Source organism: Amyelois transitella, chromosome 18, assembly GCF_032362555.1.
Source record: "Amyelois transitella isolate CPQ chromosome 18, ilAmyTran1.1, whole genome shotgun sequence".
Lineage (NCBI taxonomy): Eukaryota > Metazoa > Arthropoda > Insecta > Lepidoptera > Pyralidae > Amyelois > Amyelois transitella.
In genome coordinates, this window is record NC_083521.1 from 5,689,623 (window position 1) to 5,700,267 (window position 10,645).

Below are 10,645 nucleotides of genomic sequence, written 5' to 3' on the forward strand. Positions count from 1 at the left end.
GGGCGGGCGTGGAGCGGTGCATAGATGACGCGTAGTACGCCGCATCGTCAGCGTACGGCGTCAGCTCCACCTGGCCGACGGCAGGGATGTCGTCGGTAAACGCGGCGTAGCAGGCCGGGGACAAGCAGCTTTCCTGTGGTACTCCCGCGCGCACAGGGCACACGGAAGAGATGGCGTCTTCCACTGCGACGTGCACTCGGCGATCGGTCAGGAAGGAGGACAAAACCCTGACCAATCTTGGGCACTTTGGCCTCCGACAGCTCATCTTGTTGTGGCTTTCGGACATCCTGTGGAGCAGTCTTGCGACCTGGAGCGTCGTTGAATGGTCGGGCCGAAACCCGAATTGTTCAGCTCGCGGCTCGACGAAAGGAAGCAGTCGCTGGAGGAACAGGCGCTCGAAAAACTGCGAGAACTTGCTCAGCAGCGCTATCGGCCGGAATCCGTTGGGTCTCCGATGATCCTTTCCCAGCTTGGGCAGCATAGTTGTTCTGGCGTTCTTCCACGTCGAAGGAAAGTGACCCGAGCGTAGTATACCATTAAAGAGGCTGCGAGACCGTGATCGCTGCGATTGCTCGCGGCGGGAGATGGCGTAGCGCCTCGTTTGTGATTTGGTCCGCGCCCGGGGCTTTCCTTGGCTTCAGTCTTGGTAGCAGTCGCTGCACCTCGCCGGGAGAGAAGACCACCGGGTCTTCCGTCGGCTCGAGCGGCTGAGCAAGGAGCTCTCGCACTCGTTCGGTGACTCTCCGGTTGTGCTCCTGGTCGGTCAAGGCGTTCGGCGTAAACTGGCGCTACAGGTGGGCTCCGACGATGTCTCTCGATGTCATCCTGCATTTCCGCCATCAGGCGGAAATGTGGGGTGCTGCTCAGGGCTTGTGGCCCTCTTCAGCGACTTTCTTCGCTGCCTGCAACGGCAGGCAGGTCGCGAGCGTGGCCGTGGCGGCCACTAATTCAGTCTTCCTGCGGGGTCAACAGGCGCCGGCGCCTGCAGTGGTGCTCGCTGCGATGACGGCTTCTCTTGGCGATGGCCAGTGTCTTCGGTCCGGCGGGCGAGCGTGCAGTGGCGCGATACCCACAAGGTGGGGGTGCATCGACCTGTCCGCCCTGCCGAACATGTCACTGTCCAGACGCGAGATGAACGCGTCCAGGCCCTCCCATTTGAGGTCCCGCTGGATCGTCGCGTTCCGGACGTACCGTGGGGCCCCGACGATGTCGCGGAGACATTGGTTTTCTTGTGCGTGGAGGCGACGCCTGTTGGTCTCCGCGACATAGGCGTACCACGCCGGGGCTGCATACATGAGGCGGGATCTGACGTAAGTTTTGTAGATCCCGAGCTTCGTCTTCAGCGGCAGGCTGGAGGACAGTACTGGACGCAGTCTTCCTTTGGCCGTCTTCACTGCTTGCACCACTGAGTCGACGTGGGTCTTCAGGCGAAGACCACGGTCGATCTTGACCCCGAGGTACGTGACGTCTGGCTGCCACGGCACGTCCTTCCCAAAGAGCTTCAGGGGCGGCGGTTGGGCGGCGTTCCCGGAGATCAGTGCCTGCGTTTTCGCCACGTTCACCGACTGTCTCCACTTATGGAGCCAATCTGGCAGGGCGTTGAGCGCTTTCTGGACTTTCTTGGCGGCGTGCTTCGGGTTCATGGATACCGCGAAGTACGCCGCGTCGTCGGCGTAGAGAGCCAGCTTGGCTCCATCTGCGACCGGAATGTCGTCGGTGTACGCGGCGTAGCAGGCCGGGCTCAGGCAGCTGCCCTGAGGAACGCCAGCCCGGACGGGTTTCTCCGATGAAACGGCGTCTTCGACCGCCACCCTGATCTTCCGCTCGTTCAGGAAGGAGGCCACAATCCTGAGCAGTCTTCTAGGTCCCTACCTAGAAGAGCCCCCTGGCTCTTCGACAGTTTGTACAGCAACCCCTCGTGCCATACTCTGTCGAAGGCCTTCTCGTTGTCGAGGAGCACGACAGACACGGTTTCCTTACGGTTGGCAGCAACTGAGATCTCGCCGAGGAGTCTGGCTATCTGGAGCGTCGTAGAGTGTTCGGGCCGAAACCCGAACTGCTCGGCGCGCGGTGGGATGTGCGGCAGTATGAGGCCGAGCAGCAGTTTCTCAAACACCTTCGAGAGCGCGCTGAGGAGCGTGATGGGCCGGTAGCTCTCAGGCTTGCGGAGGTCCTTTCCCGGCTTGGGCAAGAGGATCACCCTTCCGGTTTTCTAGTTGTTCGGGTAGTGGCCCGAGCGCAGAATGCCGTTGAAGAGGCGCGTCACCGCCGTGATGAATTCCGGCGGTAGGTGGCGAAGCGCCTCGTTCGTGACGTTGTCAGCGCCCGGGGCTTTCCTGGGCTTCAGCTTTAAGATGGTCCTCTTGACCTGGCCGGGAGTGAAGAACACCGCGTTTTCATGCTCCGGCTCTGGCTCCGCAAGGTACTCCCGAAGGTGCTCGACGACGCTGTCGTAGTGGGCCTGGTCCACAATCGGGTTCGGCGTGAACTGACGCTCCAGATGCTCGGCGAAGATCTCAGCCCTGTCTTCGGCTTTGAATCGTGGGAGCCAGCAGCGGCCGGACGGGTTGTGGCACGCCCGACAACTGCCGACAGAGGCGGTGAACGGAGGAGATATCACCGCCTACCGATACGAGGTGGTTTTCCCACGATCTGGCTGCTTGCTCCTCCAGTCTGTCCTTGACGGTCTCCACCAGCTTGTTTAGCTCGGCTTTAAGGGTCGGGCAGCGAGTGCTCATCCACAGCCTCCGCATTCTTCGCTTCCGCTCCAGCAGCGCGGTGATGCGCGCCGGGAGCGGCTCGGGTTTGGCGGTGGCCGGCACGGGCGTCCGTGCGGCGTCGAGAGCATCCTGGATGCTGCGGGTGATGGCACTCGCCGCAAGCTCGACTTCTTCTTTATTAATGATATTTCTGTACTTTCATCATGCATTATTGTCATAATCTCTCTCCTGTAGTACACAAATTAAGTATTAAAGTACTTTATAATAAATAGCAATGTGTATTAATAGTGAGTATGTAGCGAAAGTATGTTTCGATGTAGTTAAATATCATCTTGCGCCAAATAAAGATTTTTCTTTCTTTCTTTCTTTCTTTAATTATATTTGATTTTGAAACACTTTTTATCAGAATGATATAGGTGATACATAAAATATTGTTGGACCATAAATTATAGCCAAGATAGTTAGCATTCCCGATGTAGAACCAAATCACAGAAGTATTTAACTTTATAGTTACAACTGTGATCGGAAATCAACAATCTTAACTCACACATCCATAGATAAAATATTATCGACTAAATATATGAACAAGTGAACATCTCTAGTCCGCCATGTTTGTATCGGTGTTTGTTTATTTAGGTATGCAGGAAAAGTACATGCATAGGGCACTTCCATAGGATAGGTAGTTCTTCAGAGTAGGGATGTGAAATTGCTGATAAAAAATCGATTTTTATCTAATCGATTTATTTTTTAAGTATGAAAAATCGATTAATAAATAATCGATTTTTCTTAAGAAAATAATCGATTTTATTATATTGATAGATTTTATCCTAATTTTTCAATTAATGTTAAAATGAACGCTTTATACATTATATCAATAGATTTATTCATTAAAAATAAACAGCAGAAACAGTAAGTTCTTATATAATCAACACAAATAAAAGTATTTAACAATCAAGTTTGAAAAATTCATTGCTGAAACTTATTCAGCAATGAATAATGAATAACATATCAACCGAATGTCGGTAAAATACTGTTCATCGACTAACTAAATGTTTGATTAAATGAATCATCTTAACTGTTTTAAAAGCACAGAAAAAATGCACAGATGGCGTTAATGTAATACTATGGATCTATGATAGTATTCTTTGGCAGTTCGCGTTCCGGGCTCCAAGCAGACACAAACGTAATGTCGGAGTGCATTTATTGCATGGATATAAAAATCGATTTTTAATCGATTATTAGATAAAATTTTATAGAACTGGTTTCGCTACATACTCACTATTAATACATTGCTATTTATTATAAAATACTTTAATACTTAATTTGTGTACTACAGGAGAGAGATTATGACAATAATGCATGATGAAAGTACAGAAATATCATTACGAACATGGAAAAGAAACGTGGATTCTATCGACAAAGTAAGGATATATATCATTTTGAGCTATCATTATAATTCTGGTCTCTGTTTTCTGCTTTCTGGTCCCTGTTTTCTGCGACTGTTATGGAGCTGGTACCCAGTCAGTACATAATATTATGATACCGTCAAAGTGGTACTTTATTTTATCATCATAACGAATTCGGAGGTGTGTCTTGCTTCGAAAAATCGGGATAAATTTGATGGAAGGCCAGGTTAAGAGTACCCTAAACTGATTAATTAGGGTCTAATATAATCCTATTTAAGAAGAATAAATATTATTTTAAATAAATTACCTATGGTTCTTCTCATGGCTTTAAATTATTAGAAAATATATTTTTCAACAAAAATATGATTAAAGATGGTCACTCTGCCAATATTGAGCACAGTTGAATGATGATAAAAAATTGCAATCCCATCACCTAAAAAGAATCCCAAGGTTAAAAGCCTTACCCTTCATTGACTATAATCTGCGCAGAGAGAGCTGGCACACACTTCAATTTTTTGCAGCCAGACCAGCATGAAACTTACTCCTGTGTGATGTCAATACCTAATGAGTCCATTAAATTTTATTTTATAGATTGGATACATGGATGGTGCATCTGATGGACAAACAGCTTCCTTCCAGTCAAGCTTTGACTTTGGTTATGCACAAGGATTTAGTTTTGGATTTAAATTAGGGTTACACAAAGCTGAAAGGTAACATTTTCTTAGTTTCATACACATTATTTTCATTTTCCTTATCCACAGAACAAACTTATGATAGACTAGCGACCCACCCCGGCTTCGCACGGATGCACAGCCGATACTAAATATATCTCTATTAGAACTAACTAAAGGACCGCCCGCAAAGCGGCTAAGTCTTGCTCCCGGCAAAAGTGTCACTTCTGCCTGCAGTCTCGGGCCGTGCAGCAGAAATCGTAATATTTTAATTTCACCACTACTTCAAAACCAAACTTCCAATTTTAATCATTCAAAGACCAAATATTATCTACATAAACTGTACTTATTGATGAAATTATTTATTTTGATAAGGATTAATAGCATGAGTAAAAAAAACGCGTTTAAATGTAGAACAAAAAAAATTCAAGATTTTTAAATAAAAATGTGGTTGTTGTGTCTCACTCGACATAGATAGGTATAGTGTGTCGCGGACTTTTTTGTAGATATTTATAAGATCTACGATTAATTAAAACATTTTATGGTTCTATCTTTTGTAGTTTAGGCAGCGTACGCAAAATAAGTAATTTTTTTGGTTGATTTTTTTCAGTTTGTGTCCGAAAAATCCAAATATATTACGGAACCCTATTTTTTTCTAAAATAATATAGTCTATGTTACTCATGGATAATGTGGCTTTCGAATGGTGAAAGAATTTTTAAAATCGGTCCAGTAGTTTTTGAGCCTATTCATTACAACCAAACAAACAAAGTTTTCCTCTTTATAATATTAGTGTAGAAATGCCTGAAATGCTAAAATTGACATATACTTTTCAATTCAATATAATGTTAACATTAATGTATCTTTGGTTTAAGTTTTCAGATAAAAACTAGTAATGGAGCAATCCTCAATGATCAAAGACAAATCAATTGCCAAATTTGCCATAACAGTTCTACTTTACAACAACCTGTAGTAAATTTATATAACATACAGAAGGAGAAGAATGAAGAAGTAGTAAAGGAAATAAAAATATAATATTAATTTGGTATTTTTTGAATATTTATTTACTTAAGAATTAAAGTTATTTCTACATTATTCATAATCTTGGTTTTTTCTCTGGAGGTGGTTTCATGTTTTCTTGTTTAATTTCAGTTTTGATTTCCACATGACCTTGAATGTTACCATTGGTCATGTCAGAGTTGCCGGGCTCAACAGGCTCCTGTTTGATTGTTACAGCCACATTATTTACATCTGCTGACTTCTCTTTCTCATTTACATTTTCTGTTTTAATAGTCACACCATTAGTCTGAAAATTGAATGTATTGTCAAAACAAATTTACTGGCAATTATTTAGAAGAATTTATTAGTTCATACATACATATGGTCACGTCTATATCCCTTGCGTCACAGGACAATTCAATCAAAATAATTTATTTTAAGATTGTCTGTAGCTTGGTACTTTTTAACATGTTTTCTTCTTTCTTCCACAAATATGCTATAGCTTATACTATTTTCACCATAGTTGTACCACCCACCAAGGTCTAAAGTGCATTGGAGTAACATTATGACAAATCTCAATAAAAATGCAAGCATTTTTACCTGATTAGTTGAGCTTGAGGCTAGAGGCAATGGAAACTGTCGCACTAATTCGGCCAGTAGCATGTCCACTCTTTGACGCTGGAACAAAGTCGATGGCTCTTCCTTGGGGGTTGTTGATGTTTCTTTGGGGGCAGATTGACTGGCATTATATGGACTCAAACCTAGTGCCAAAATGCAATAATTGAGACATTACTCATTAATTATAAGGAACATTCAAATAATGACCAAGATTTTACCTGGCTTTGTTGGTTTAAAATCCCACCAATACCCTTTGCTTGGGTGATACTTAGAATATGACATGGTTTCTTCAAAGGAACATTGCAAATGATGAACAGCAGATAACTGAAATGTAATTGGAATGAAAACTTCAGTCCTTAAAGATAAATATTGATTGTTAATCTTCACAGAGCGGATTTATATGTTAACTTAAAATTCCAAGCATATTTTGTACTAGCTGTTTCCACGTGGTACCCAGCACCAATAAAAAAGAATTGGACCACTCTGTCTCATTCCATCGTCGTAAAAGGCGATTAAGGGATAGGCTTATAAACTTGGGATTCTCTTAGGCAATAGGCTGAATGTGGCCTATCAGAGTTATCAAGACTGTTGGTTCTGTCTACCTAGCAAGGGATATAGACGTGATTTATGTATGTATGTTTCTCGCAAACTTGTTGGCCGAAATATTTTCATTTACGAACTCATTACTTAAAAGATGAACCCTGTGTTGTTGCCTTACAGGAGTAGGAAGAGAAATTTTAATGTACCAGGTTTAAGTTGGGTCATGCATAATACATCTGAGAAAAGTAATGAACGTCAAGATGACGGAGCCACCTCGCAAAACACAAATATTGGCAAACCAGCCCTTAGTACCTGGTTTGTACCTTTTGGTACCTATATCAAAAAATTTTGTACCTCAAAGAATTGAAAAATATCGATTGTGATATGTGGTTCCTCCATCTTGACGTCAAAATGGAGGAACCAAATTCGTTTCTTATAAAAATATAATGTATACCGTCGAGATGACCACACGGACACTTAGTACCAGGTAAGTACCTCCCAAGATCTTATCACTATAATCGTTTTTTAAAGCAGTTTTTTAAGAAAATAATTAACATAAAGAAAATGACAGAAGTGCCTGTGATTAATTATAGCAAAATGTATTAAACAAAAACTTTACTTCAAAATAGTTCTAGGCGTTTAGGATTTAGTACAAAAAATTATATTTATTAATTATTTAAAAGCATAATGCTAATGTAGTATTGAAAAGACTTGAAAAATACAACTCAGTCTGTATGCATTCATTTTGGAAAGTTGTGGGCAGATTATGTTCCTGTTTGAAATGATAGCAAAGAGATTTTCTGAGGGAAGTTTATATGTATTAATGTTACACATGTGAAATGTGTAACATTAATACATATGCCAGGCAGGTATCTTGTTGAAAATAAATTGAACTTACCAATCTTGAATTGAGAACGCTAGCCAAATCTGGAGCTTGGTATACAATACCAGCAATGATATAGTAGTCTGCAAGAGGTGTGGCCTGATTGGGACTGTGTCTATGTTGCTTTCTTATGACATATAAAATAGGATCTTGCACATGCAGCAATATATACTCTAACCCAGTCATGTTCCTATAAACAAAGAGTCCATAAGTGATTCTGTAATGCTCACTCTCCAGTAAGCAATTCAATACAAAACATTAACACATACTGCAGTTGATCCATGCTAAGACGTTGCATTTTAACAACTTCGTTGTTACAAGTTCGGTCAAAAAATGGATTAGATCGTTCAGAAAAATAATCCATAATGTTGGAAGGGCTCAGAAGTGGAATCCAAGCGGAGTCATGCCAAGACAATCCAAGAGGATTTTCGGCAGCAAGTGGCATGTTACCTATCCTTCCTGGCATCATTTTGTAAAAAAAAATCACTCGATTTCAGAATTAAACTGAAAATGTATAAGCAATAAAGAACCAAGTTAAAAATCAGATTTGGTATTTTGATCGTAAACTAATTAGAGATAGAAGGTAGGTAATAAAACTAATAAATTTTGATAAAAATAAGAACAACCACATATAAAAACAACCAAAGAGAAGAGAATATAATGACAAGTATGACAAAAACAAACAAACTTAGTGATTAGTACAATGAAGAAGTATCCTATGGAAATGCCGTAATTGTCCAACTTAACTCAGAAATAAACGATGACATATCTGTCTCTTTCTCACAACAGTGGTTTTACGGGAGAAAAAACGTTATCACTCTTATCAGCACCCTCTTCATTGGCTTCGATGAACTTTTGCTGCCGAGAGACGCCATCTAAATTGCCCGTTTAGTTTACATGTGTGAAGTTGTCACCGTGAGGTTTTTACGTTTTTCCGAGGAAATCCCGTGCCTTTCGACTTTTTACCAAGCTGTGCTAATATTAATCGTTAAACTAAACTAAACTATAAAATAAAGTGTTCAATAGCATATTGTGGCTTATGCCAAAGCAAAAATAAGCCGAATTTAACCTTTCACCGGTAAGTGGTTAGTATTTGGTTAAATTATTGTCTATCATAAAGTGTATTTAATGAAATATATTTAAAAACCTATTACTTTGAATCTTTTTTGTTGTGAGCTTTAGAAAATTGTAATATTCTCAATATTTCATTCACATGGAATACATAATCACGGGTGCTTAACAGTATTCCGAAGAAATCAGAAATTTTGCTCTAACCCTGCATTTTTATTCTCCAAAAGCTTATGACTTCATCCGAAGAACGTATGAGTCCTGTCTACCACATCCACGGACTCTCAGCAATTATTAACCTCATTATTATCTGAATTCCAAGCGATCAGTTTTTTTTTTTTAACTTCACCCACTATTGCAGCCCTGGGGGGCTCTTGCACTATTGGGGGATTGATGGATTTACAAAAAAAGTATCCTTAATTTGAACTCGGGTATTTAACTACATCCACACCAAATTTCATCACAAACGGTCCAGCGGTTTAGCTATAATTTGAATCATAGGGTATTAATTATATTTCATTTCCAAACATTTTTTGACAGAATGACATAGGTGATAGATAAAATATTCTTGGACCTTAGATTATAGCCGAGAAAGTTAGGATTCCCGATGTAGAACCAAATCACAGACGTATTAAACTTTATAGTTACAACTGTGATTGGAAATAAACAATCTTTAAGTCACTCATCCATCGATATTATATTATCGACTAAATGAACAAGTGAACATCTTTAGCTACTCATCTTTGGTTTGTTTATTTAGGTATGCAGGAAAAGTACATGCTTAGGGCAATTCCATAGGATAGTTCTTCAGAGGATTAGTAACAAAATTCAATCAAATTGAAAACAACTTTCTCTTCGTTATCTGCACCTTTGACTGCTCGTTCATTGGTTTGTATTTTTAATCTGTAGGTACACAAATAAAACGAAAATTCTTGAACCATATGTAATCAAGCAAGATTGGTTTGCCACTAAATAATATTTAAAACATTTGTGGTGGTAACAGTGAAATTAGCCAATTTTTTTTTCACAACAGTAAAGTCTTTTTCTGCTCACATCATGTAAATATTATAAAAATGGTTTTCTCTAGGGAGGAGTCCGGGTTGCGGCTTATGATTGGGTACCTAAGTCAGGTTTTTACACAAAGTGACTCCCATCTGTATATTGCAAACTTTGCAGGATCATGATATCAATATGTATAAGATATGTACATACATACATAAAATCACGTCGTTTTCCCGGAGGTGTAGGCAGAGACTACATCTTTCTACCTGCCACAATCTCTGCATACTTCCTTCGATTCATCCACATTCATAACTGTCTTCGTGCAAGCTCGGCGGTTTCGGGTACTCTTGATCTGATCCTTTGCCAGGACGTCCTTAATTTGATCAAGATACGTTCGTCAAGGCCTTCCCACTCCGACCTTCCCACTCTCCTTGTATATCTGCTCATTCATCCTCTCCACCCTTTCCTATTCCTGTTACTACATCTTTTTTCACATCATAACATTTCCTTATCACGCTGTCACTCAATTTCACACATTATATAAATTCTTAAAATTAATATTTAAACTTATCTATTGGCGTGATTTTATGTATGTATGTTATATGATAATTTTTATTAAATGTACATTTTATCATAATTAAATATCTGCTGAGTCTGGACCCTCGAGTACGATTCTGTCTCTTGATAAAGTCTTGGCGCCCGGCAATTTGAAATTGCGTAGTTTTCCCCTTATTTTATTG

At 40.9% G+C, this 10,645-nt stretch overlaps 2 protein-coding genes across 2 annotated transcripts; one reads left to right on the forward strand and one right to left on the reverse strand.

The window, feature by feature from the left end:
- The first annotated feature begins 3,941 nt into the window (after positions 1-3,941).
- LOC106129060 (uncharacterized) lies at positions 3,942-5,897 on the forward strand. Its single transcript, XM_013327503.2, has 3 exons — positions 3,942-4,141; positions 4,718-4,836; positions 5,671-5,897. The coding sequence occupies exons 1-3, from the start codon at positions 4,067-4,069 to the stop codon at positions 5,828-5,830; spliced, it is 354 nt and encodes a 117-aa protein (XP_013182957.2). The 5' UTR covers positions 3,942-4,066; the 3' UTR covers positions 5,831-5,897.
- LOC106129052 (mediator of RNA polymerase II transcription subunit 6) lies at positions 5,833-8,492 on the reverse strand. The gene is made up of 5 exons (XM_013327493.2): positions 8,105-8,492; positions 7,851-8,025; positions 6,631-6,736; positions 6,395-6,555; positions 5,833-6,101 (listed from the first exon to the last, which is right to left on the reverse strand). The coding sequence occupies exons 1-5, from the start codon at positions 8,302-8,304 to the stop codon at positions 5,892-5,894; spliced, it is 852 nt and encodes a 283-aa protein (XP_013182947.1). The 5' UTR covers positions 8,305-8,492; the 3' UTR covers positions 5,833-5,891.
- Positions 8,493-10,645: the final 2,153 nt, after the last annotated feature.